Here is a 27,873-nt window from a genome sequence, read left to right as displayed (position 1 = left end):
CTCTATGAAGCCTATGGGCCAGGATTGTCTCATATCTCCGTATCACACAAATGTAACTCCACCACTCATTATAATTGAGATGCACATTATTTTTCCAGTTTGATACAATTAAGTGTAAAGCAACTGCTAACAGGATATTAAACAACTTCTTATCTGACTCTAGAAGAGAGATAGCAGGACAAGAGGCTCGCAGAATCACAACCTCATATGAGAGCGTGACAGATGCAGGCAAGTGAAAAATGAGACACATTTTTGTCCAAATAAGGCTCCAGTACACTCCGACGTTTTTACAGAAGAAGACCATATGTGCTAGGGATCCATCTCTTTCCTGACATGACCAGCATTTGATGTGGAGATTCTTAGTGATTCTTGCTACTCGAGCAGGGGTCCAGTAGGCTCTGTGGAAGATAAAGTATGAGGATTGGGATATTGCTGCTGACTTAGTGGGGCGCATGGAGTCAACCCAGAAGGTGGACCAATCAAAGTCAGATGCATCAAAACTGGAGAGTGAGCAGTTGGAGAAGAAGATGAGGTCAAGACAGTGACCATCCTGGTGAGTAGGGGTAGTGGAGCACAGTTGAAGATGGAGAGAGAGAATGTTAAAGTGAGAAACTGAGAAGCATGAGTCAGAAGGATCATTAACATGAATGCTAAAATCCCCAAGAATAAAGGAAAAAGATGAAGATTCAAGAAAGAAGGAAAGCCAGGAGTCAAAGTCTGTGAAAAAGGAATAAAGGGACTTATCAGGGGGTCGATAAATGACTGCTACTCAGAGAGGTAGAGCAGTGAATAGACGGATGGCGTGGACTTCAAAGGAAGAAATGTATTGAGACTGGTGAAAGAAGAGATTGAAGTCTAAAGACAGTGAAAGTAGTAGCTCTACACCACCTCTGTGGCCAACCGAGCGAGGAGTATGGGAGAAAAGGTAACCTCCATGACACAGGACGGCTGCTGAAGCCAAGTCTCAGGATAAGCAGGTGGAGCGTATGAGAGGTACAGAGGTTGTGAATGTAGGAAAGTTTTGTTGCAGACAGAGTGGGCATTCCACAGAGCACAAGAGGAGAGGAGCTGAATATTGTATTGGAGACATTGCGGTGTGACCTGCAGGAATAGGAAGAGAGCTGATATCTAGGACAAGGGATTGGGATTGATATCCCCAGCGGAGAGCAGTTGAAGGAGTAAGAGAGTACAGAGAAGAATAGGAGCGGCATGACAGCGATGAAGGCGAGATGTACTTGAATAGAATGGAGATGGTTAAAGGTTGAGAGCAGAGAAGACGGGAGAAAACAAAAGGGATGATGAAAACAGAAGGTGAACAATGTGTTCCTGAGGTATACAGTGGTTTCAGATAGAGAAAGAGATTGGGAAGAGAGAGTACCAAGAAAATAAATTGTACTGGAGCCATTGGGGTAGCAGAGAGAAAATGTTTTGGAGCACGTCACCTGGAGTGGAGGCCCTGGGTGGACTTGGGAGTCCACTGTCAGTTGGTGTACCTCAGGGATCTGTCCTGAGACCTCTTCTTTTCTCCATCTATACTTCTTCCCTTGGTACTCTGATCTCATCCCATGGTTTTCAGTATCATCTTTAAGCTGATGACTCCCAGATCTACCTCTCCACACCAGAAATCTCAGCCAAAATCCAGGCCAAGGTATCAGCCTGCCTGTCTGACATTGCTGCCTGGATGACTCCGCGCCATCTGAAACTAAACATGGCCAAGACTGAGCTTCTTAACTTGACCCCTAAACCAACCTCTCCTCTTCCCCCATTCTCTATTTCTGTGGATAACTCTCATCCTTCCTGTCTCATCAGCTCATAACCTTGGGGTCATCTTTGACTCCTCCCTCTCCTTCTCTGCACATATTCAGCAGACTACTAAAACCTGTCGTTTCTTTCTCTATAATATCACCAAGATTTGCCCTTTCCTTTCTGAGCACACTACCAGAACCCTCATCCACACTCTTATCACCTCTCGCTTAGACTATTGCAACTTGCTTCTCACAGGTCTCCTAGCCATCTCTCTCCAATTCATTCTGTTCAAAATTCTGCTGCACGACTAATATTCTGCCAATGTCGTTATGCTCATATTAGCCCTCTCCTCAAGTCACTTCATTGGCTTCCTATCCGTTTCCACATACAGTTCAAACTCCTCTTATTGACCTATAAGTGCATTCACTCTGCAGCTGCTCAGTACCTCTCCACTCTCATCTCCCTACATTCCTTCCCGGGAACTCCATTCACTGGGTAAATCTCTTATCTGTACCCTTCTCCTCCACTGCTAACTCCAGACTCAGTTCCTTTTATCTTGCTGCACCATATGCCTAAAATAGACTTCCTGAGCCGGTACGTCAAGCTCTATCTCTGGCCATCTTCAAATCTAAACTAAAAGCCCACCTTTTTTGATGCTTCTTTTAACGCCTAACCCTTTTTTTATCATCCTCACTTTAATATTCCCTTATCTCTTGTTTGTCCTGTTTGTCTGTCCTAATTAGATTGTAAGCTCTGTCGAGCAAGGACTGTCTGTTCATGTTCAAATGTACAGCGCTGCGTACGTCTAGTAGCGCTATGGAAATAAGTAGTAGTAGTAATCCTGAGCATGCTGGGAGGTTATGCAGATGGACTTCAAGTCCTCCACAGTACCTGGAAAGCAGCCAGTGGAAGCGTTAGGCACCTGGAGCGGAGGCCATGGGTGGATCGGGGTGGACCTGAGAGTCACCCCGGAGAAAGCTGGGAGGATATGCAGATGGACTGCCATTGTTTGACCATGTCAGCAAAAGGCTCAAACTGCAGCTGAAACCGTGCAGTTTCCATGTATAGCGCATGCGTAAACCAAGGTTTTCCCTTTTATTGTCAGTGCATGTTTTTACAGATCAAATGATCCATTCCACTTCTTTATTAAGGCCAGCTGGGGAAACTAGTCCACATAAAGATAAAACACTGCTCCTTTTGAATCGATAGAAACATCACTCCCTCTATTCGTAACAAAACCACAAGCAGACATCATTGATAGAATGTCTATATTGTTCCCACTGTTGAGTTAAAGGATCATCTTGTTTGTGTTCGTATACTACTATTAAATGATCATATTTCCCAAAAGAGATTTTGATGTCGGGTATGTGCCCACTTATGTTGATGTTCTCTGATCAGGTTAGTGTGGTAGTGAAGACCATTTTTTTTCTGTTTAAGTAAACTTTGGTACTTCCTAGATTTTTTTCTGTACGCATGTATGTCGCAAATTCAATACTGTAACGCAATGTATGCAGGTATTTCTAAGTGTAATCTTAAATGTCTTCAATCATTACAGAACTGCAACTTTTTTAAATCTAAATTTTCTTTTGATTTGATATTATGTTTACTTTCCATTTTGTTTGGTTTTAAGAACATAAAAATAGTCATACTGGGTCAGACCAATGGTCCATCTAGCCCAGTATCCTGCTTCCAACAATGGCCTTCAGGTCACAAGTACCCGTAGGATCAATCATGTTACCACCCCCTTACTTCAGAAGTATCAATGGCTTCCAGTCAAACATGTTATTTTCAAGCTCCTCACTTTGACTTTCAAGGCTTTTATGGTGGGTGTCCTCACTTATTGAATCTCACAACTCCCTATTCCCCAGCTCGTTTACTCTGCTCTTAATGATTTCCGGTTCATGCTCCCCAGTCCTAGAAATGGACAACTTGAATCAACCAGGCACTGTTCTTTCTATTTTGTCTCCCTTCATTATGGAACTCCCTTCCTCTCCCTATTCTGTCTGAGCAATCTTTTAAAACATTTAAACTTTTTTATTGAATACTTGGCTCTTTAAAAAGGCCTTTTCTTTAAATTAGGTTGGAGTGGCTGTTTCCTGTTGCCCTTATGGGTTGTTCCTTTTTTCTTTCCTTACCATGGCTTGCTTTTCCTTGGCCTTTTCCAAAGTTTACTGTTAGGTATGTAAGAGTATGATATGACTTGTGTATTCTTTCCTGTCACAATTTGTAGTTCCTTTCTGATTATCTTTTATTTTTAATTTTGTAAACCGCTGTGATCTACCAGTTAGGAATGGAGGTATATCGAGCACAAATAAACCAGTAGTGTTCTATTGTGGATTAAAAACTGGTTAAAAGATAGAAAACAGAGAGTAGGGTTAAATGGTCAGTATTCTCAACGGAGAAGGGTAGAGATGGGAGTAACTAGTGAGGTAATTAAATTTGTTGGACACAAAGTTATTCAAAGTTGTTAAATCACGGGAGGATTGTGAAAAATTACAAGCTGACCTTACAAGACTGGGAGACTGGACGTCTGTCTAAATGGCACATGACGTTGAATGTGAGTAAGTGCAAAGTGATGCATGTGGGAAAGAGGAACCCGAATTATAGCTATGTCATGCAAGGTTCCACGTTAGGAGTTACAGATCAAGAAAGGGATCTAGGTGTCATCGTTGATACGTTGAAACCTTCTGCTCAGTGTGCTGCTGCGGCTAAGAAAGCAAATATAATGTTAGGTATTATTAGTGTAAACCCCCCACTATGATGTCATGCGTGCTCACTTGAAGGAACAGGCCCTGAAAATGTCACAGTGCTTTTCCCCACACAAAAAAAACTACCTGAGCCTTTGTCAAATTAAAGTAAATATTACAAATTTCTAGTTTCAGTTCCAATGTTCATGTAAAAATGCCCCCAATACTGACATTTGCGTTTAAAAATAAAAACTGAGTTTGCACACACAAAAAAAATATGTATTAAAAGAACAACTTCACCGGCTCCGTCGCTTTCTTGTGGTGGGTACCTTAGGTTCTCAGCAGCTGGTTCAGTCTCCGGATCCCCTCCTTGGATCTTTAGGGTGTTCAGAACCTACTAACCTTCTCAAATAAATCAAAGAAGGAAGACCCTGACTCCCTGTGTGTGCAGCTGAATCAGTGTCTTCTTTGGCAGAAAAGCCGTGTATGCTAACTAATTCTGAAAACAAAATATAATTATTTGTCCCTGTGCTAATGTCCCCAAAACCCCATAAGGTCTTTTAATGTACACTACACTCTCAACAATGCTCCACACCACAATGCAGCACCCAAACCTTTCTCACTGTAGAACTCATAAATTCTACAGCATGTCAAGTCTCAGATTTTGCCAGTCACTAAGCAGCTTCCAGCACTGCTCCCTATGCAAACCCCAACATTGTAAAGCTGCCTCAAGCTTAAGGTCACTTCAGCTTCAATACAGCACTGGGCATTTTAAACTGTTTTTCAGCCCTGCCTTTCTCTTTCTCGCCAGCAAACTCAGGAAAGAAATCAGAAATTACTAAACAAAAACCCACAGTATTCCCTGAAGTTACTCTTCCCTGAATCTGTTTTTTTAAAAAGCTTTTTTCCTTTAAAACCAGCCTCTCAAAACACCAGTTCCCTTTTATAATGAAACTATGAAATTAATAACTTTCTCTTTTAATCCTATGTCATATCCCTTCAGAGAAATAAGTACCTGTATATAATATGTAAGCCGCATTGAGCCTGCCATGAGTGGGAAAGCGCGGGGTACAAATGTAATAAAATAAAAAAAAAAACATTGTTTCTCTGAAATCACAAGCTCCTCAAACTCTTTTCAGAGCTCTGACATCAACTAAAATAAGTTTCTGGTTTCCAATGTGTTTCTCATCCCCTGTAAACAGAAGTTTTCTTTCCCCTTTCCCCCTGAAACAGTACCCTTTTCCTCCCAGACTACTAAAAAATCCTGAAACTAGATAACCTTTTTTTATCTCTAAACTCTGCCTAAAACTGAGACTGCAGTCACACTTGCCTCTGTCTCTCCAGGTTTTCCAACTGCCTCATACAACTGAACTTTCCTGATGACATCACTCATTATACCAGGCACATGCCACAACTCACTGCACAAACAAACTCTATCTCCTCTTAAAGGCAGACACAGTTTCCTCGTCCTTTCTCCAAGCCACAGCAGTCACTCTGCCTAGCAGTATTTATTAATTTTACTGAGTTTACATTAGGAAAGGAATGGAAAACAAAAATGGTCTGAAAATAACAAGAAGCAGCATAAGGAGTGTCAAAACAAATGCAAGGCGCAGATAAAGAAGGCTAAGAGAGATTACGAAAAAAGATAGCATTAGAGGCAAAAAACAGCAAAAAGTTTTTTCAGTATATTAAAAGCAGGAAGCCAGCAAAAGAATCGGTTGGGCCACTGGATGACCGAGGGGTAAAAGGGGCGATCAAGGAAGAAAAAGACGTCGCGGAGAGATTGAATGAATTCTTTGCTTTGGTCTTCACCGAGGAAGATTTGGGTGGGATACCAGTGTCGGAAATGATATTTCAAGCGGATGAGTCGGAGAAACTTACTGACCTCACGGTAAACCTGGAGGACGTAATGGGGCAGTTCAGCAAACTGAAGAGTAGCAAATCTCCTGGACCGGATGGTATTCATCCTAGAGTGCTGACAGAACTGAAAAATGAGCTTGCGGAACTACTGCTAGTGATATTGACCCATTACAATCTGGTTTTCGCCCTCTCCACTCAACTGAAACTGCGCTTACTAAAGTCTCCAATGACCTATTACTGGCTAAATCCAGAGGTCAATATTCCATCCTCATTCTTCTTGATCTTTCCGCTGCTTTTGACACTGTCGATCACAGCATACTTCTCGATACCCTGTCCTCACTTGGATTCCAGGGCTCTGTCCTTTCCTGGTTCTCTTCCTACCTCTCCCTCCGCACCTTTAGTGTTCACTCTGGTGGATCCTCTTCTACTTCTATCCCTCTGCCTGTCGGTGTACCTCAGGGTTCTGTTCTTGGTCCCCTCCTCTTTTCTATCTACACTTCTTCCCTTGGTTCATTAATCTCATCCCATGGCTTTTCCTACCACCTCTATGCTGATGACTCCCAAATCTACCTTTCTACCCCTGATATCTCACCTTGCATCCAAACCAAAGTTTCAGCGTGCTTGTCTGACATTGCTGCCTGGATGTCTCAACGCCACCTGAAATTAAATATGACCAAAACCGAGCTTCTCATTTTCCCCCCCAAACCCACCTCCCCGCCCCCCCCGTTTTCTATTTCTGTTGATGGCTCTCTCATTCTCCCTGTCTCCTCAGCTCGAAACCTTGGGGTCATCTTTGACTCTTCTCTCTCCTTCTCTGCTCATATCCAGCAGACCGCCAAGACCTGTCGTTTCTTTCTTTACAACATCCGTAAAATCCGCCCCTTTCTTTCCGAGCACTCTACCAAAACCCTTATCCACACCCTTGTCACCTCTCGTTTAGACTACTGCAATCTGCTTCTTGCTGGCCTCCCACTTAGTCACCTCTCCCCTCTCCAGTCGGTTCAAAACTCTGCTGCCCGTCTCATCTTCCGCCAGGGTCGCTTTACTCATACTACCCCTCTCCTCAAGACCCTTCACTGGCTCCCTATCCGTTTTCGCATCCTGTTCAAACTTCTTCTACTAACCTATAAATGTATTCACTCTGCTGCTCCCCAGTATCTCTCCACACTCGTCCTTCCCTACACCCCTTCCCGTGCACTCCGCTCCATGGATAAATCCTTCTTATCGGTTCCCTTCTCCACTACTGCCAACTCCAGACTTCGCGCCTTCTATCTCGCTGCACCCTACGCCTGGAATAAACTTCCTGAGCCCCTACGTCTTGCCCCATCCTTGGCCACCTTTAAATCTAGACTGAAAACCCACCTCTTTAACATTGCTTTTGACTCGTAACCACTTGTAACCACTCGCCTCCACCTACCCTCCTCTCTTCCTTCCTGTTCACATTAATTGATTTGATTTGCTTACTTTATTTATTTTTTGTCTATTAGATTGTAAGCTCTTTGAGCAGGGACTGTCTTTCTTCTATGTTTGTACAGCGCTGCGTATGCCTTGTAGCGCTATAGAAATGCTAAATAGTAGTAGTATAGTAGTAGTAGTGATATGCAATTTATCCTTAAAATCGAGCGTGGTACCGGAAGATTAGAGGGTGGCCAATGTAACGCCAATTTTTAAAAAAGGTTCCAGGGGCGATCCGGGAAATTATAGACCGGTGAGTCTGACGTCGATGCCGGGGAAAATGGTAGAGGCTATTATCAAAAACAAAATTATAGAGCACATCCAAGAACTGAGACCAAGTCAGCACGGCTTTTGTGTGGGGAAATCTTGCCTGACCAATTTACTTCAATTCTTTGAAGGAGTAAACAAACATGTGAACAAAGGGGAACCGGTTGATATTGTGTATCTGGATTTTCAAAAGGCGTTTGACAAGCTACCTCATGAAAGGCTACAGAGGAAATTGGAGAGTCATGGGATAGGAGGAAATGTCCTATTGTGGATTAAAAATTGGTTGAAGGATAGGAAACAGAGAGTGGGGTTAAATGGGCAGTATTCACAATGGAGAAGGGTAGTTAGTGGGGTTCCTCAGGGGTCTGTGCTAGGACCGCTGCTTTTTAATATATTTATAAATGATTTAAAGATGGGAGTAACTAGCGAGGTAATTAAATTTGCTGATGACACTAAGTTATTCAAAGTCGTTAACTCACGACAGGATTGTGAAAAATTACAAGAGGACCTTACGAGACTGGGCGGCTAATTGGCAGATGACATTTATGTGAGAAAGTGCAAGGTGATGCATGTGGGGAAAAAAGAACCTGAATTATAGCTACGTCATGCAAGGTTCCACGTTAGGAGTTACGGACCAAGAAAGGGATCTGGGTGTCGTCGTCGATAATACACTGAAACCATCTGCTCAGTGTGCTGCTGTGGCTAGGAAAGCGAATAAAATGTTGGGTATTATTTTTTATTTTTGTTACATTTGTACCCCGCACTTTCCCACTCATGGCAGGTTCAATGCGGCTTACATATTACATACAGGTACTTATTTGTACCTGGGGCAATGGAGGGTTAAGTGACTTGCCCAGAGTCACAAGGAGCTGCCTGTGCCTGAAGTGGGAATCGAACCCTGTTCCCCAGGACCAAAGTCAACCACGCTAACCACTAGGCCACTCCTCCACTTAGGAAAGGTATGGAAAACAGGTGTGAGGATGTTATAATGCCGTTGTATCGCTCCATGGTGCGACCACACCTTGAGTATTGTGTTCAATTCTGGTCGCCGCATCTCAAGAAAGATATAGTAGAATTAGAAAAGGTGCAGCGAATGGCGACTAAAATGATAGCGGGGATGGGATGACTTCTCTATGAAGAAAGACTAAGGAGGCTAGGGCTTTTCAGCTTGGAGAAGAGACGGCTAAGGGGAGACATGATAAGAGGTATATAAAATGAGTGGAATGGAACAGGTGGATGTGAAGCATCTGTTCATGCTTTCCAAAAATACTAGGACTAGGGGGCATGCGGTGAAACTACAGTGTAGTAAATTTAAAACAAATCGGAGAAAATATTTCTTCACCCAACGCATAATTAAACTCTGGAATTCGTTGCCGGAGAACGTGGTGAAGGCGTTTAGCTTAGCAGAGTTTAAAAAGGGGTTAGACAGTTTCCTAAAGGACAAGTCCATGGACCACTACTGAATGGACTTGGGAAAAATCCACAATTCCAGGAATAACATGTATAGAGTGTTTGTACTTTTGGGAAGCTTGCCAGGTGCCCTTGGCCTGGATTGGCTGCTGTCATGGACAGAATGCTGTGCTCGATGAACCCTTGGTCTTTTCCCAGTGTGGCAGTACTTATGTTATAATGCCTTTGTATCGCTCCATGGTGCGACCGCACCTCAAATATTGTATTCAATTCTGGTCGCCGCATCTCAAAAAAGATATAATGGAATTAGAAAAGGTGCAGAGAAGGGCGACGAAAATGATAAAGGGGATGGGACGACTTCCCTATGAGGAAAGGCTAAAGTGGCTGGGGTCTTCAGCTTGGAGAAAAGGTGGCTGAGGGGGAGATATGATAGAGGTCTATAAAATAATGAGTGGAGTTGAACGGGTAGATGTGAAGCGTCTGTTCACGCTTTCCAAAAATACTAGGACTAGGGGCATTTGATGAAGCTACAATGTAGTAAATTTTAAACGAATCGGAGAAATTTTTCTTCACTCAACGTGTAATTAAATTCTGGAATTCATTGCTAGAGAATGTGGTAAAGGCGGTTAGCTTAGCGGAGTTTAAAAAAGGTTTGGACGGCTTCCTAAAGGAAAAGGCCATAGACTGTTGTTATTAAATGGACTTGGAGAAAATCCACTATTTCTGGGATAAGCAGTATAAAATGTTTTGTACATTTTGGGGATCTTGCCGGGTATTTGTGACCTGGATTGGCCACTGTTGGAAACAGGATGCTGGGCTCGATGGACCTTTGGTCTTTCCCAGTATGGCAATACTTCTGTACTTATAAACCTGAAAGAATCCCAAATACTAGCAAGATTCAATGCTACCAATCCCAGGGCAAACAGTGACTTCCCCCATTTTTATCTCAATAACAGACTATGGACTTCTCCTCCAGGAACTTGTCCAAACCCTTTTTAAATGTAGATATGCTAACCACTGATACCACATCCTCCGGCAACGCTTTCCAGAGCTTAACTATTCATTGAGTGAAAATATATTTCCTTCTATTTGTTTTACAGGTATTGTCATGTAACTTCATTGAGTGTTCCTTAAGCTTTGTATTTTTTTATCTTGAAAGAGTAAAAAATAGGTTCATTTTTACACGTAGTAAACCACTCAGGATTTTGTAGACCTCTATCGTATCCCCCCCTTCAGCTGTCTCTTTTCCAAGCTGAAGAGCCCCAACCTCTTTAGCCTTTCCTCATATAAGAGGAGTTCCATCTCCTTTATCGTTTGGTTCACTGTTCTTTGACCTTTTCTAATTTATATCTTTTTTTTCTTTTTTTTTTTTTTTTTTTTTTTAATTTAAGATGTAACTAGAATTACATCCTATTCTCAAGGTGAGTATTTAAATTAAAGATTTAATGGACGCGAGTATCTATGTTTTGGATTATCTCCTGGAATCACAGGAGTTATTGACCAATGTGCTGAGGATTGTTATCAGATCATCTCTTGATATGGTTAGAAGTTGCAGGTAGGGATAGCCCTTTGAAAGGACAAGGTGACAGTTCCCATAACATTTTTATACTGTTGACAAGTTTAGGGCTTTTTTCTTTTTTAAGCAACCAGCTGATCTTATGCAAGAATAGCACGGCAAAACACAAATTTTGAAAATTGTTTTTGTCAGCGTTTGTGAATAAATGCATTTTGGGAGGAGAGTATTCATGTACTACATGTGGCATACACACATGATGGCTTTGGAGACCTGGTTTTAGACGGTAAATAAGTTGAATGGAGATGTGTCGACCACAACACTAAAGCACAAGAACAGACAAGCTGAAGGTACTTTCAGTGCAGCAATATTTAACACTAGAGAAAAATAATTGACAAGAGTGAACAAATTTGAATTTGGGGTTACTTAGGTAGTGTGTTTGGTTTTTGATTGGCTGTATCATCTTTACTTTTTTCTGGTTTCATGTTTGTTTTGTGTAGCTTACAAGACTTCATTGTTGATCTGGAGGAGGAATGTATCGTTTCTTCTTTCAACAGAAATGAAAACTGGATAGGAAGTAAGAAAGGTAATTAGTTACAAGTAGAAAAAGTAGGTTTGGTAACAAATTTAAATCCAGTGAATAAAATCTATTACTCCCATTTCTTGTTAAATTTGTAATAAGTTTACTTGGTTACTGTTGCTGCTGTTCTTCTATGTTTATATCTGTTTAGCATGTACCCTATGCTTTAAGTATTATTGTAGTAAAACGGAATTTTCCTGTTTTTTATGATGTGCATTTCCCTTGTTTGGCCAGCAGATGGTGTCCTTTGTTTGTAAAGTTGTTACAGAAGTGATCGTTTATTTCTTCTCACATAAATTGAGGAGAAAGTAACCTGCGCTGCTGTTGGTCAGAAGCCCCTCAGTGTTTATGCTCTGGGCTCTGAATGAGTCTGCTGGAAAGCTTTAATCTCGGAGTGGGAGTGTGGAAGATACAGAGCTCTATACTGAGACCCTGTTCAAAGACTCTGAGCAATTAATTTTCCTGAATTCCCCAGGTACTACTCAGTGAATAAATGTTTAGTTAATATAATATTGATTCCTGTTTAATGTCTACTAATTACACCCTATTCATCCATTAACTGTTCTAACTTGTTATGATGATAAATCAATTTGTTAGCTCTGTCCTGAACTGACTAAGAATCCTGGTGGTTTGTGCTTTGGTTTAGGAACTGTGGGACCCCTGGAAGTGTGGCCCCAGTGTCCTTAGAAACCACTGGGGAGTTAAGTTGCAGATGGGAGATTCACCCAGAGGCAAGCGTAACCCAGCAGGTGGGAGGACGGGTATGCCAGAGTAGAGCATGTGCACAGGTGATAGTGGGCCTGAGCAGTGCTGGGACAGACTCTTTAGGTGGCCGCAGGGTTAGCCCCAGATGGGTGGGTGGGTGCTAGGCGTTCTGTGACAATTATATATTAAAGTTTCAAACCAGTAACAAGACAAAACTCAGAAAACCACAGTATTTGAGGCAAAATACAAACCAGATGAACAGAGAGCAAAGGGTCTTGAATCTTATAGCCCTTCACTAAGACACCACACCTCTCAACCAAAACCACTCTATACCCCTTCCTGAACCTCCCCCCCCCCCCCCCTTTAAAAGAGAAGAAAAACCCATTAGGACAGCCATACCCCGTCTACACATTACAATGTATTCAAATCAAGCCACAAGTCCATGGGGAAAGGGAAGTGAGATGGGGATCCCAAATAGACAGAAATTGCATCTTTCGTTTAATAGAGATTCCAACCTTTCCATTAACATAACATGATGTAGTGTACTGTGCCATCCCTAATAAGAAAGTGAAGTAGACACAATCCAAACCTTCAAAATAGATTTCTTATCCAGAAGAGCTGCCCTGCGTATAAACTGACGGCTACCCCTACTCTGCAAAAAACACGCTTCATGTTTATCCAGTGGAAAGCCTTCAGCAGAAACTAGGACAACCGACCCTAAAAGGTGCTCGAATCACCTTTAACGAAAAATAAAAAATTTGGGGGTGTTCCCAAAAAGCATAGAAAAATTTAATGGGTTGTATTTGTGGGTATTATAAGTACGATGTAATACTCGGAACTGGCATGCCTTGAGCTCTGCAGCTATAGTCAAGGTAGGAATTGCAGCAATCAGTTGGTGAAATCCGAAAGAAAGCAGGTGATCCCCATATAATTGATAGGGCTGACAAAAGTCGGGGCAAATCCTAAAATAGCCTTATGAAGCACAGATACTGAGAGTCGATCTCTATCCTGCAAAGCCAAAATAAGCATAGATACTGAAAGACGATCTCTTTCCTGCAAAACCAAAAGTGTCAAGTCAAGCCCTATGTGGAGCAGATAACACACTTCTGTCCAGGGTAGAAACATGATGGCACAATTGACTGAAAGCAAATACATCCACTAATTGCACTAAAGCCTGCAAAGGCAACAAAGCTCCATTTGGAAGCAGCACATATTCCAACAAGATCCCCAAGCCCTCTCAGTGCCCAAAAGTCCCATTCTCAATTCCAGGGAAAAAATATACATTCCCCCTAATAGGGCGGAGTGCAGAGGTATGGGAAAGCAGGCCCTAGTAACCCGTGAGATCCTGCTACGGTTTCCTTAAGGGGCTGAGAAAAACACTAGCATGCAAGCCTGAGAGTAAGGCCTTCCATGGTAGGTGTAACAAAGATGTAAAGTGCCAATGAAAAAAACAGCTCCCTTTCGACCGAGGTAGGTGTATAATCTTCCATCCCAGTCCCCTAACCCATGTTAGTCAGGCTTGATTATATTTATACAGATCTGGAAAACCCAAACCTCCAGGTTGCTAAAGCCTTCGAGCGCGCAGGTGCGTGGCCATTTTCCTGCCCATCGCGCGAGAGTCCCGCTTCAGTCTTCTTTCTTCCGCGGTCAAGAGCGGCTGTTTACGGCAGTTCTGTGCCCCAGAAAAGAAGAGCCTTCGTTTTTAGTCTGCTTTTCGCCGGTTTTTTCTTCTTCGTCGTGCTCATGCACGAGATGTTTAGTTTTTCTTTAAAAAAAAAAAAAAAAAAGAGTTTTTCCCTTAGTTTCTTTAGTTTTGCCCTCAAGTTTCTTTTTGGTTTTCTGCCTTTTTTTGTGCCCTTCCTTTGGCACCATCGCAAATTTTACAGAAGTACATAAGCACTGCCATGTTGGGAAAAGACCAAAGGTCCATCAAGCCCAGCACTCTCTCCGACAGCGGCCAATCCATGCCCCAAGAACCTGGCAAAACCCCCAAATTTAATAACGATCAATGGACTTTTTCTTCAGGAATCTGTCCAGACCCCCTTTAAACTCAGCAAGGCCAGCTGCCATCACTACCTTCTCCGACAATGAGTTCCAGAGTCTAATCACGCGCTGAGTAAAGAAAAACTTTCGCTGCCGCTATATTTCCATCGATGACATCGAGGCTCGCCAGCGGCTTCAAGAAGTGCAACCGGGCAATCTCAGGCACCAACCCTCACGCGTGATGTATCCAGTGCCTTGGGCCCGACCATCGCCCAGACGCATGTAAATTGTGTCTTAGCCTTAAAAAGCAGACACAAGCGTCGAGACAAGCTCAACGGAAATGCCTGTTTGGAGCTTTGCCCGGTACTGCGGTGTCGATGTCTGCATCAGAGAGTGCATCGACCTCGGGAGCGCAGGTAATGGCTATCCAGAGACCATCACATGCTGGCAGCAGTGAACCATCGAGTGGGTCTCCACCTGCTTCGAGGGCTCCTGCGGTACAGGCCCCTCTGGACCAACCCCGAGGAAACGTGTGGATTCCACGTCCTCCTCGTCGGTACTGAAGGGAACCAGTGAAATGCCTCGAGCGAAGGCAAAGAAGCACCGTCATCGGTCCCCTTCTCGTCCCAGTATGGAGAGCTCCGGGGCGTCGAGGGAATCAGCCCCCGTGAAGCGTCGACGCCGGGAGGACCGCTTACCCTCTGTACAAGAGGTGTCTGTGCCAGTCTCCGGACAGCCCGGTACCACCTCCTCCTCCTCGGCAGATTCTAGCCTCGACTCCTGTACCGACGCCACAGCTTTTCTCGACAGACACTCTTGATGAGCGCCTCAATGCCATTCTTCAGGGATCCTTGAAAGGCTGCTGCGATCGTCTGTTCCGGTACCGGAGGTGCTTGTGCCGATGGTACCATCAATTGAAGTAGCGGCTTTCTCCCCGCCTGTGGTGAGGCCCTCGACGTCGGTGCCGCCTGCAGTATCTGCCTCGGCTGCCCCCCGGGTTGACTCGACGTCGATGGAGGGAGCTTCATCGCCACCGACACGGGAGTCAACCTCTCGGCATCACCATCGAGGACGTGGCTCCTCGGCGTCAAGAAGGGCTCGGTTTCGGACTGCAGTCGGAGAACTCCTGTCCGATACCAAAGGGGAGACCTCATGGGAGGCAGAGAAGGACCCAAGAGATTTCTTTTCTGAGGAGTCTTGTGGCCTTGCCTCTGATCCTACTCCTTCGCCAGAGAGAAAGCTTTCTCCTCCTTTGACCGAGAAATGTCTACGGCCATTCCCTTCCCGGTGGTAACTACTACTACTACTATTTAGCATTTCTATAGCGCTACAAGGCATACGCAGCTCTGCACAAACATAGAAGAAAGACAGTCCCTGCTCAAAGAGCTTACAATCTAATAGACAAAAATAAATAAAGTAAGCAAATCAAATCAATTAATGTGAACGGGAAGGAAGAGAGGAGGGTAGGTGGAGGCGAGTGGTTACAAGTGGTTACGAGTCAAAAGCAATGTTAAAGAGGTGGGCTTTCAGTCTAGATTTAAAGGTGGCCAAGGATGGGGCAAGACGTAGGGGCTCAGGAAGTTTATTCCAGGCGTAGGGTGCAGCGAGACAGAAGGCGCGAAGTCTGGAGTTGGCAGTAGTGGAGAAGGGAACAGATAAGAAGGATTTATCCATGGAGCGGAGTGCACGGGAAGGGGTGTAGGGAAGGACGAGTGTGGAGAGATACTGGGGAGCAGCAGAGTGAGTACATTTATATGTTAGTAGAAGAAGTTTGAACAGGATGCGAAAACGGATAGGGAGCCAGTGAAGGGTCTTGAGGAGAGGGGTAGTATGAGTAAAGCGACCCTGGCGGAAGATGAGACGGGCAGCAGAGTTTTGAACCGACTGGAGAGGGGAGAGGTGACTAAGTGGGAGGCCAGCAAGAAGCAGATTGCAGTAGTCTAAACGAGAGGTGACAAGGGTGTAGATGAGGGTTTTTGTAGAGTGCTCGGAAAGAAAGGGGCGGATTTTACGGATGTTGTAAAGAAAGAAACGACAGGTTTTGGCAGTCTGCTGGATATGAGCAGAGAAGGAGAGATGAGCCCAGGGCTGAGATGTTCGAGGTCATGGACTATCCTTCGCCACCTAAGGAGTCATACACTGTTCCTATACATAATGTCCTTAAGCAGACACTGTTGAGGAACTGGACGAAACCACTATCTAACCGCACCATTCCTAAGAAGGTTGAGTCCCAGTATAGGATTCACGGGGACCCGGAGTTGATGAAGGCCCAGTTGCCTCATGACTCGGGGGTTGTGGATTCTGCTCTCAAGAGAGCCAAAAGTACGAGAGATGTTGCCTCGGCGCCCCCAGGACGGGAAGCTCAGACTTTGGACTCTTTTGGGAGGAAGGCCTACCAGTCAGCTATGCTAATCTCAAAAATCTAGTCCTACGAGCTCTACACGAGCATTCACTTGCGGAATAATGTGAAGCAACTGGCGGACCTGGTCGATCAGCTCCCAACGGAGCAGGCTAGGCCTTTTCAGGAGGTGGTCAGGCAGCTGAAGGTGTGTTGTAAATTCCTGTCCAGGGGTACTTACGATTCTTTTTATGTAGCATCCAGAGCTGCTGCTCAGGGTATAGTGATGCGCAGACTCTCATGGCTGCGTGCCTCTGACCTGGACAATAGAGTCCAGCAGCGACTTGCGGATGCTCTCTGCCGGGGGGATAATATTTTTGGCGAGAAAGTCGAACAGGTGGTAGAGCAGCTCCACCAGCGGGACATTGCTTTCGACAAACTCTCCCGCCGGGCGCCTTCAGCATCTACCTCATCAGGTAGACATTTTTACGGGGGTAGGAGGAATGCTCCCTATGCTTACAATAAGCATAGGTACAATCCACCTTCCTGCCAGCCTGCTCAGGCTCAACCCCAGCGGGCTCGTTCATGTCAACAGCGTGCACCTCGTCAGGCCCCTGCAGCACCCCAGCAAAAGCAAGGGACGGGCTTTTGACTGGCTCCAGGCGAGCATAGCCACAATAAAAGTGTCCGTGCTGGATGATCTACCGGTCGTGGGGAGGTTAAAATTTTTTCACCAAAGGTGGCCTCTTGCAACCTCCGATCGGTGGGTTCTCCAAATAGTCTGGCGGGGATACTCCGTCAATTTGATCTCCAAATTGCCTACCGGGAGCTCAGTCCTTCAGCTTCCAACACAGGCAGGTTCTTGTAGAGGAGCTCTCCGCTCTTCTCAGCGCCAATGCGGTTGAGCCTGTACCACCGGGGCACGAAGGGCTGGGATTCTATTCCAGGTACTTCCTTGTGCAAAAGAAAACAGGGGGGATGCATCCCATCCTAGACCTAAGGGCTCTGAACAAATATCTGATTTGAGAAATGTTCAGGATGCTTTCCCTGGGCACCCTTCTTCCCATGATTCAGAAAAACGATTGGCTATGCTCCCTGGACTTGAAGGATGCTTATACTCACATCCCGATACTGCCAGCTCACAGGCAGTATCTTCGATTCCGTCTGGGAACGCAGCACTTTCAGTATTGTGTGCTGCCCTTTGGGCTCGCCTCTGTGCCCCAGGTGTTCACCAAATGCCTGGCGGTCGTTGCAGCGTCGCTACCCAGGCTGGGAGTGCATGTGTTCCCTTATCTCAACGATTGGCTGGTGGTGAACACCTCGGAGGCAGGAGCTCTACAGTCCATGCAGATGACTATTCAACTCCTGGAGCTACTGGGGTTTGTCATAAATTACCCAAAGTCCCATCTCCTTCCAGTTCAACAACTAGAATTCATAGGAGCTCTGCTGGACTCTCAAACAGCTCGGGCCTATCTTCCTGAGACGAGGGCGGACAACCTTCTGTCCCTGGCTTCCTTGGCCAGAGCGTCTCAGCAGATCACAGCTCGGCAGATGTTGAGACTTCTGGGCCGTATGGCCTTCACAGTTCATGTGACTCCCATGGCACGCCTTCACATGAGATCTGCTCAGTGGACTCTAGCTTCCCAGTGGTATCAAGTTACAGGAGTTTTAGAAGATGCAATCCGGTCGTCCACCGCCTTTCACAACTCCCTAATATGGTGGACAATTCGCTCCAATTTGACCTTGGGACGTCCCTTCCAAATTCCTCAGCCTCAAAAAGTGCTGACTACGGATGCATCTCTCCTAGGGTGGGGAGCTCATGTAGATGGGCTCCACACTCAGGGAGCTTGGTCCCTTCAGGAATCAGGTCTTCAGATCAATCTCCTGGAGCTGCGAGCCATCTGGAACGCTCTAAAGGCTTTCAGACATTGGCTATCCAATCAAGTCATCCAAATTCAGACAGACAACCAGGTTGCCATGTACTATGTCAACAAGCAGGGGGGCACCGGATCTCGCCCCCTGTGTCGGGAAGCTGTCCAGATGTGGCTTTGGGCCTGCCGTCACGGCATGTTTCTCCAGGCCACGTATCTGGCAGGCGTAAACAACAGTCTGGCCAACAGGTTGAGCAGGATAATGCAACCTCACAAGTGGTCTCTCAACAGGTCAGTTGTCCGCAAGATCTTCTGAGCATGGGGCACCCCCTCGGTGGATCTTTTTGCCACTCAGACCAATCACAAGGTCCCTCAGTTATGTTCCAGAGTTCTGGCTTACGACAGACTGGCCTCAGATGCCTTTCTCCTACATTGGGGGTCAGGCCTTCTGTATGCATATCCTCCCATACCTCTGGTGGGGAAGACTTTGCTGAAACTGCAGCAAGACCGCGGAACCATGATTCTGATTGCTCCCTTTTGACCGCATCAGATTTGGTTCCCTCTTCTTCTGGAGTTGTCCTCCGAAGAACCGTGGAGATTGGAGTGTTTTCCAACCCTCATCTGTCAGAACAAGGGGGGCATTTCTGCATCCCAACCTCCAGTCTCTGGCTCTCTCTGCCTGGATGTTGAGGGTGTAGATTTCACGTCCTTGGGTCTTTCTGAGGGTGTCTCCTGCATCTTGCTTGCTTCCAGGAAAGATTCCACGAAGAGGTGTTATCTTTTAAATGGAGGAGGTTTGCCGTCTGGTGTGATAGCAAGGCCCTAGATCCTCGCTCTTGTCCTACACAGACCCTGCTTGAATACCTTCTGCACTTGTCAGAGTCTGGTCTTAAGACCAACTCCGTAAGAGTTCATCTTAGTGCTATTAGTGCTTATCATTATCGTGTGGAAGGTAAGCCTATCTCTGGACAGCCTTTAGTTGTTTGATTCATGAGAGGTTTGCTTTTGTCATGGGATCTCAACATCGTTCTCACCCAGCTAATGAAACCTCCTTTTGAGCCACTGGATTCCTGCCATCTGAAGTATTTGACCTTGAAGGTCATTTTCTTGGTGGCTGTTACTTCAGCTCGTAGAGTCAGTGAGCTTCAAGCCTTGGTAGTCCATGGCTCCCTATATTAAATTTCATCATAACAGAGTAGTCCTCCGCACTTACCCTATGTTCTTGCTGAAGGTGGTGTCAGAGTTCCATCTGAACCAGTCAGTTGTCTTGCCAACTTTCTTTCCCCGTCCTCATACCCGCCCTGCTGAACGTCAGTTACATACATTGGACTGCAAGAGAGCATTGGCCTTCTATGTGGAGCGGACAAGCCCCTTCAGACAGTCCGCCCAAATGTTTGTTTCTTTTGACCCCAACAGAAGGGGACTGGCTGTTGGGAAACGCACCATTTCCAATTGGCTAGCAGATTGCATTTCCTTCACTTACGCCCAAGCTGGGCTGACTCTTGAGGGTCATGTCACGACTCACTGTTAGAGCCATGGCAGCGTCAGTGGCCCACTTGAAGTCAGCCACTATTGAAGAGATTTACAAGGCTGCGACTTGATCATCAGTCCACATATTCACATCTGATTACTGCCTTCAGCAGGATAGCCGACGCAACAGTCGGTTTGGGCAGTCGGTGCTGCAGAATCTGTTCTTGGTTTAGAATCCAACTCCACCCCCCTAGGCCCATTTTTATTCTGTTCCAGGCTGCATTCTCAGCTAGATGTTTCTTCGTAGGTTAATTTATGTTATGTCCTCGCCGATGCGAGGCCCAATTGACCTTGTTGTTTTGAGTAAGCCTGGGGGCTAGGGATACCCAAATGTGAGGAGAAGCAGCCTGGTTGTCCTCGGAGAAAGCGAAGTTACTTACCTGTAGCAGGTATTCTTCAAGGACAGCAGGCTGATTGTTCTCACAAACCCGCCCGCCTCCCCTTTGGAGTTGTTCCTTTTCTTTGGTTTTGCTTCATAAGTTGACTGAAGCGTCCGGGACTCTCGCGCGATGGGCAGGAAGATGGCTGTGCATGCGCGCTCGAAGGCTCTAGAAAGCTTTGTTGCTAGGAAGATTTTCTGGACCTGGGGCTGCCGTGGACGTCACCCCATATGTGAGAACAATCAGCCTGCTGTCCTCGGAGAATACCTGCTACAGGTAAGTAACTTCGCTTTTTTGTCTTTTAGTGACATAACCATACTTACCCTTGACTTCCATTTATGATGAGCCTTCTCAGTTGCATTTTAACAAAGTTTATTGTAAATTAATTTGTTCAGATGTTATAACAAAATTTTCTAATTTTACCATCAAGCACAAACATGTAAATAGTACTAGCTACTTCCCATTAACATTATGCAACAGTCCTCATTAGTGTGCTCAGCTGGAGAGAGCTTACTTAGGGCAGATTTGCCAATGGTGATTTTCTTTTTTTTTTATTATTTTTTTTTAAGAATTTAATATGGATTATTTATGTGCTGTTAGTAAGCATGTTAATCCTTCTAGCAGGATTTACAATATAAAGAATTCTTTTAATACTGTAAAACAATCTAAACTATATTTTTTTAAATTAATCACGATCATTGAAAATCCCACAAAAAAAAAAAAAAAATGTTCAGTGTAGTGATGACCATGACTTTCTCCCCAGGCCAGGCTCATCTCTGTCCTGACTCGTAAATCTTAGCCACCTTATTTGTTATAAAGATTCAACTAACATTGTAAAGAATTGTAACCAACAGCCATGCGTAACCTATTTGTCAAAGCCGCCTAGTTCATCCATCACCATTTTACCCTGTTCCTCTGATGTAATCATGTTCTCATCTTCCTCAGTACAAATTCTGTATCTGTCCACCTTAATACACTTCGTCCTTACTGCTACTGAACCAATGTATAATCGCATTTCCCTCATCTCTGGCAATAGGAGAATTTCATCTTGTCAGCAACCTCACTCCTCAGATCCTTTTGAACAGCCATCTACTCCAGTCACATCCCAGCCCTGCCTCAACAAGCATTATCATCATACCATCATTCCGCTTGTGAGGTCAAAACCATTGCAATTCCATTCATTCCGAGTCGGCTATATCAATGCAAGATCCGTAGTGAACAAACCTGAGCTAATTTCTGACTGGATCACTTCTGAAAAACTTGACATGTTGTTAATTACCAAAACCTGGATTAGAACACACAAAGACCCCATTGTACTAGATCTCTGCCCAAAAGGCTACAAGATCCTCCACTGGGACAGGAAAGATAAAAGAGGTGGCGGCTTAGAACTTACTTATCGCTCCTATCTCACGATAGATTCAAGTTCAGAGCTTATATTTGCCTCACTGGAAATTGCTGCAGTTAACATTCATCACTCTTCTCTTCATGGCCAACTAGTCTGTGTGCTGTTCTACAGACCACCAGTTAATTGGTCAAGCAGTCAATCCGATCTACTGGACTTTATCTCACACATCTGTTTGGCTAATTCGAACATTATCCTACTAGGTGATCTTAATCTCCACTTAGATCACTCTACTTCGCCGGATACTATTCAATTCTTAGAGTTTCTTCGACTTTGGGACATAAACTGCCCTAACACTAGCCCATCTCACAACAAAGGGCATTCCTTGGACCCTTCTCTCTGTTAAATTTATCGATATTACCACTTTTCTGCTGCATGACATTAGATGGTTCGAAACTTCCTGGTCTGATCACTACAAATTACATTTCACCTTACATTGGCCAACCTCACGACTCCGCCAGCCTCGCAAGATTAGCACGTATTACTCTAAGGTATCATTGACCCCCGTCTATTCTGGAAGCATAAGATGTTTCCTTACCAGAGAGCTGTTCCGTACCCTTGTGCATTGGTTAGTCCTATCCCACCTGGATTATTGCAGCGGGATTTATGCGGGCTGTAAGGTCTCTTTATTGAGAAAGTTTCAGACTGATTCTGGGCAAACAACGATTTGCACATGCTCAGCCTCGGCGCTACAACTTACATTGGTTACCTGTTAAGGAACGTATTATGTTTAAAATCTGCTCTTTAACCCACAAAATCATCTATGGCCTTGCTCTGGACTATATGCTCAACTTGATTGATCTTCCACCTAGGAATGCTACGCCTGCAGCACGGTCATATCTCCAACTGTACTTCCCAAATTGCAAGGGCGTCAAATATAAACTGATTTTCACCTCTTCCTTTCGTTACTGGAGTCCCAAATACTGGAATGCTGTTCCGCAGCACCTCAAAATGCAAATGGACCACATCCTCTTCAAACAATTACTAAAAACTTACTTCTTTGTAAAAACGTATTCCCCTAGTTACTCTGCTGATTAATATTCCCTTCACACTCCTCCACCCTGTTTAGTTCCCCATTGTTAGCTACTGCTTCCCTGGACTTTATTTTTTTTTTTATTTTAGTTACATTTGTACCCCGCGCTTTCCCACTCATGGCAGGCTCAATGCGGCTTACATATACAGGTACCTATTTGTACCTGGGGCAATGGAGTGTTAAGTGACTTGCCCAGAGTCACGAGGAGCTGTGCCTGAAGTGGGAATCGAACTCAGTTCCCCAGGACCAGAGTCCACCATCCTAACCACTAAGCCACTCCTCCACTTTCCGTTGTCTACTTTACCTGTATTCTCCTATCTGTAATTTTTCCTAATTTTCTGCAAGCCACATTGTGCCTGCATGTGTGGGAAAATGTGAGATACAAATGAACTATAAATAAATAAATTATTAGCACTCCTGAAAGACTTCAAAGACATTTACAGTGTGGACTCAGTTGTAAACAATAACTTGCATAAAGGAGATTTACTTGAATAAGACCAAATAAATAGCCTAATCCCTACTAGACGTTCAAATATTTGAAAGGTATTAATCTGCAAACGAACCTTTTCCGGAGATAGGAAGGCGGTAGAACGAGAGGGCATGAAATGAGATTGAAGGGGGGCAGACTTAAGAAAAATGTCAGGAAGTATTTTTTCACGGAGAGGATGGTGGATGCTTGGAATGCCCTCCCGCGGGAGGTGGTGGAGAGGAAAACTGTAACGGAATTCAAACATGCGTGGGATAAACATAAAGGAATCCTGTTCAGAAGGAAGGGATCCTCAGGAGCTTAGCCTTGAATGGGTGGCAGAGACGGTTGGGAGGCGGGGCTAGTGCTGGGCAAACTTAAACGGTCTGTGCCAGGGCTGGTGGTTGGGAGGCGGGGATAGTACTGGGTAGACTTATACGGTCTGTGCCAGAGCTGGTGGTGGGAGGCGGGGCTGGTGGTTGGGAGGCGGGGATAGTACTGGGCGGACTTATACGGTCTGTGCCCTGAAAAAGACAGGTACAAATCAAGGTAAGGTATACACAAAAAACTAGCACATATGAGTTTATCTTGTTGGGCAGACTGGATGGACTGTGCAGGTCTTTTTCTGCCGTCATCTACTATGTTACTAGCCTTTGAAGCCCATGTACCAATATTAAATCTATCAAACTAAAGTTCTTTGACAATAAATCCTTGTGACCAATATATCAGTGACCTAATGGCCTTATGACAAATAGTAGGTGTGCATTTATACTATGGCCAAATAAGTATGACCACTTATCCTATGATAAATAGTCCATACAGTAGGTATATCTCTGTTTTTGAGGACTCATGATTTAAATGTAAAAAGTTGGAGTGGAATTTGAACCTGGGTCCCCTGGTTTACAATACACTGCACTGACCCCTAGGCTACCATTCAGACCTGCTTACAGCTGTGTGCTGATGTTATCAGGGAGCCTAGTTTCCCTTTCTGGGTTGAGGAAGGCGGACAGTAACCAATGGGGGATTAAGGAGGGACCCCTCCTTAATCCCTCCAGTGGTGAACTACTCAGTCAGGGCACCTTTTTGTTACCCTGGACGTGATTGAAACAGGTCTAACAGGATGCCCTTCTTTTTTGACTTGGACGTTTCTTCCTGTTTCACTGTTGGATGTCCTAATTTTGGGCCCTCCCTAGTCCTGCCCACAACACACCCCTTGCTATTTGGACGAACTACAGTATAGGATGTCCAAATTCTGCCTTTTGAAAATTGCAATTTGGACATTTTTGGCAAATGAACTTGTTTTGGGGGCATTTTGAGATATCTATCTGCTTTGAAAATGAGCACCTTAGTCTAGTAGCAAAGTGTATTTTTTTAGCTTCAGGGTTACTACTAACCCTGATAGTTATATAATGTTTATAAAGTGGGTGAATATGTGGATGACTTCCTTATTAGTAATGACCATAGGAAAAGATATTGTAGTGTTGGTGATGTCGAGCAAGAATGTAAAAGTCCTGGTTTGGAAGAAAAATGTTTTACCTCTCTACCACCCTGGGGCAGGCTGATAGTTTAGCAGTCTGGTTTCTCAGCTCTTGTGTGGGTTGGGCCCTGAACTATCAAACTGGCCTAAGGGTAAAGGTAAAAAAAACTTATCAGCACTCAGGGTCAGAGTAGCTGTATTACCCAGATGAAGATACTGCCAGGTAAGTGTCATGCAGAACTAAGGAAGCTAGATGATCCAGATCCATCAAAGTAATAGTTAGGTAGTCTCCCAGCTTCTTTCTTGACTAAGAAAGCTACCTATCAAGATGTCCACTTTGGGGCTTAAGGAATGTGTGAAGAAAATGCAAATGCTGGCTGCTGTGTAAAGTGACCAGTGAACATACAGGATTCATTTCAGGCCCCTTTTACCACATCTTCAAGACCCAGGAGGTGATTTCCCTCTTCCATACTGTTGTATTCTATAAGTAAGGAAAGATCCTGAAGAGTCAGCTACAGAAATTGCTTAGAGGAGAGGTTCAAAAAACAGTCCTATTTTTTTTTTCCTTTGAATTGTTACTCTGCTACTAAAACTCAGCCTATAATACAATGCTGTGTAACTTAAATTGGCATGAACTTTTGCTGTTTTGCAAAATCTGTTCAGGCAATAATAGCAAGTGAACATGTACAATAACCTTCCTTTATACAGTATAACATTTTTTTTTGTTGATACCTTTGATCTGCTTTGGATTTCAGGAATTAAAGGTTCCCTAAGTCAGGAGACCTCTACAACTACTGGGAAAAATAAGAGGTTACCAGAAGACTGTACTGATGAGGATTTCATTGTAAAAAGTTATTTATATGAAAGTTGCAAAGATAAACCAAAAAGACAGCAGGAGAACACCTGCTCTATTACAGCAGAAAAGCAGAGAGACTGTACCCACCTGGACTGGGAGAAGGATTTTAAGGAGCCTACAATATGCAGTACTACAAACTTAATGCTTCAAAACGATGCACTTAAAGTATCAGAAAGTTCTGATGAAGAGTTTGAGATTTTAATGAAAAAAGTAAAGAACAGAACAAAGCCTCAGACTCCAAGGTCAACAGCAAAGAAGATTCTTCAACCTAGGCTAACTAGCAAAGGTAAGGAGATCATTTGGGGTTTTTTTTTACAAAGCTGCACTAACGATTCCCATGCAGCAAATGAGAGGAAGCCCATAGGAATTGAATGGGCTGCTTCTTATTTACCGCACAGGAATCACTAGCGTGTCTTTGTAAAAGAAGCTCTTTATTCCTTATTCTGTAAGAACTGGATAAGTATGTATTCTCCAAGGACAAGCAGGCCTATTTATTCTTACAAGTGGGTAATGTGGCACCACATTGCCCGATCTGGAGCTTATAACAAGCTCAAAACAGAGCGTTCTAGAGCGCGAGACATGCTCTACCACGCATGCGCGAGGGCCTTCCTGCCTTTCGTGAGGACACATCTCCCGCAGTTCTTTTTTTTTTTTTTACCACAGTGAAGAGAGGCTGTGGGGTTTTTTTCTGGTGTCTCTTCACATACCTGGTCAAAGAGCTTTTTAGGTGCCTTACGTCTTTTTTCGGGAAGATATTTTTTTCTTCTGCCCATCATTGGGTCCCTTTTTCCCTCTTCCTTTATATATTTCTTTTAGTAATTTTGCCTTTTTTGAAGTTTCCTTTATTTTCTGGGTACTAGGCCACATTTAGGCCTTGACTTTGGTCGGGTTTTTCCCATCTTTTTTTTTTTTTTTTTTTTCTCGGTGTCTTGCCCCTTTTCCGGCACCATCAAGCCATTTGATTTCACTGCAGAAGGTTTTCCGTCCATGTCATCTAAAGTGCCCTTGGCCTGGATTGGCTGCTGTTGTGGACAGAATGCTGGGCTCGATGGACCCTTGGTCTTTTCCCAGTGTGGCATTACTTATGTACTTTTGTAAAAAGGTTTTATTTATTTTGGGGCGGCTAGGTCCACCAAACCACCTGGCCCTAACGTCTTTGGGGATTGGGGTCCACTGGACCACCAGGCCCTCACTTTCTTTGTGGGGGTGGGATTCGAGGGTCCACCGGACCACCAGGTCCAGTGAAAGACAGAGTCCTGGGCATGCGCAGAAAGGCTGTGCTTAATGTAGAGCTTTTGAACAAAACATTGCTCTATATCTTCCTGTCTAGAAACCACATCTCCTGCCTTAATTTTAAGGGATGAAATGGGGTTTCATTTCATACTTTAAAGTCTCGTTTGGAAAAGATGGGGGAGAGGTACAAGCATCATAAATTCTCTTCCTTACAGATTTGTGATCACTCAGTTAATGTTATATTTCTGAGGTCCACATCAACATCATTGCATGGTTTTTGTTTTCACTTATACATCTAGGAAGTTTTATCTCTTCTTCTGAAGATGTCAATTGCAGTTTTGAAGAAACAAAGAAGCCATGTATGCCAAAACCCAAATCTCTTACAAAGACAGGTATAACATCCCATCAGCCACTTCCTGAATGGAATCCTAAGATCAGATCTGTCAGCTGCTCAGAACAGATTATTTCTTCTAACCAGTGGTATGTTTTCTTTATTCATTTGTGATTTGCATGCTCTGGTTACAAGCAATTTGTACATAGTTTAATTTTCGTCCTGCTTTGCAGCATGTGTAATTTAACTTCTTTGCTGTCAAAGTATTTGATACTCAGAGAGCATTTATCCCCTTTCTTTTCACTAGAGCAGTGTTCAGCTGCTGCATATAAAGATAAGCAGATAAAAAGAAAACTTATCTTTATGCCCATTGTTCAGTTATCCTATTGGTTTAAGTAAGAGCTGAATATACAGTCCTAAACATAAACAGAAAGTTATCTGTTTTAAGTTATGATCGCTGTTTGTGTGGTCCTACTAAATGGATAAAGTTGTCCAGATGACACTGAATAGTCCAGATGCCTCACGGAAACAGGAAATGCATCATCGCAGGAAGGCGGGACACAGTGAGGGAAGGGAGAAGCTGGAGGCATGCCCGCTGTTCTCTCTTCTTCACTGCCGTCGCTGCGACTGAAAATAAAAGGTTTAAACACGGGTGGGGGGGAGGAAGGAACGGAGAGGAGGGCTATCGGAGAGCTGAGAGCGGGAAGGAGGAACTGAGAGTTGCCTGCAGCGTTGCGCCAGCCCTGCTTT

At 44.3% G+C, this 27,873-nt stretch overlaps 1 protein-coding gene across 2 annotated transcripts in view; it reads left to right on the top strand.

The window, feature by feature from the left end:
• GCNA (germ cell nuclear acidic peptidase) overlaps positions 1-27,873 on the top strand; it is a 194,587-nt gene that overhangs the window by 113,132 nt on the left and 53,582 nt on the right. For both annotated transcript variants that reach the window (XM_030208832.1, XM_030208833.1), the window contains exons 6-8: positions 11,439-11,524; positions 25,459-25,845; positions 27,092-27,272. In XM_030208832.1, the coding sequence (XP_030064692.1) occupies positions 11,439-11,524; positions 25,459-25,845; positions 27,092-27,272 (654 nt within the window). The remainder of the gene's footprint in view (positions 1-11,438; positions 11,525-25,458; positions 25,846-27,091; positions 27,273-27,873) is intronic.

This window comes from Microcaecilia unicolor, chromosome 7 (genome assembly GCF_901765095.1).
Source record: "Microcaecilia unicolor chromosome 7, aMicUni1.1, whole genome shotgun sequence".
Taxonomy (NCBI): Eukaryota; Metazoa; Chordata; class Amphibia; order Gymnophiona; family Siphonopidae; genus Microcaecilia; species Microcaecilia unicolor.
The sequence above is the reverse complement of the archived record's forward strand: the minus strand, read 5'-3'. Positions and strand labels throughout refer to the sequence as shown.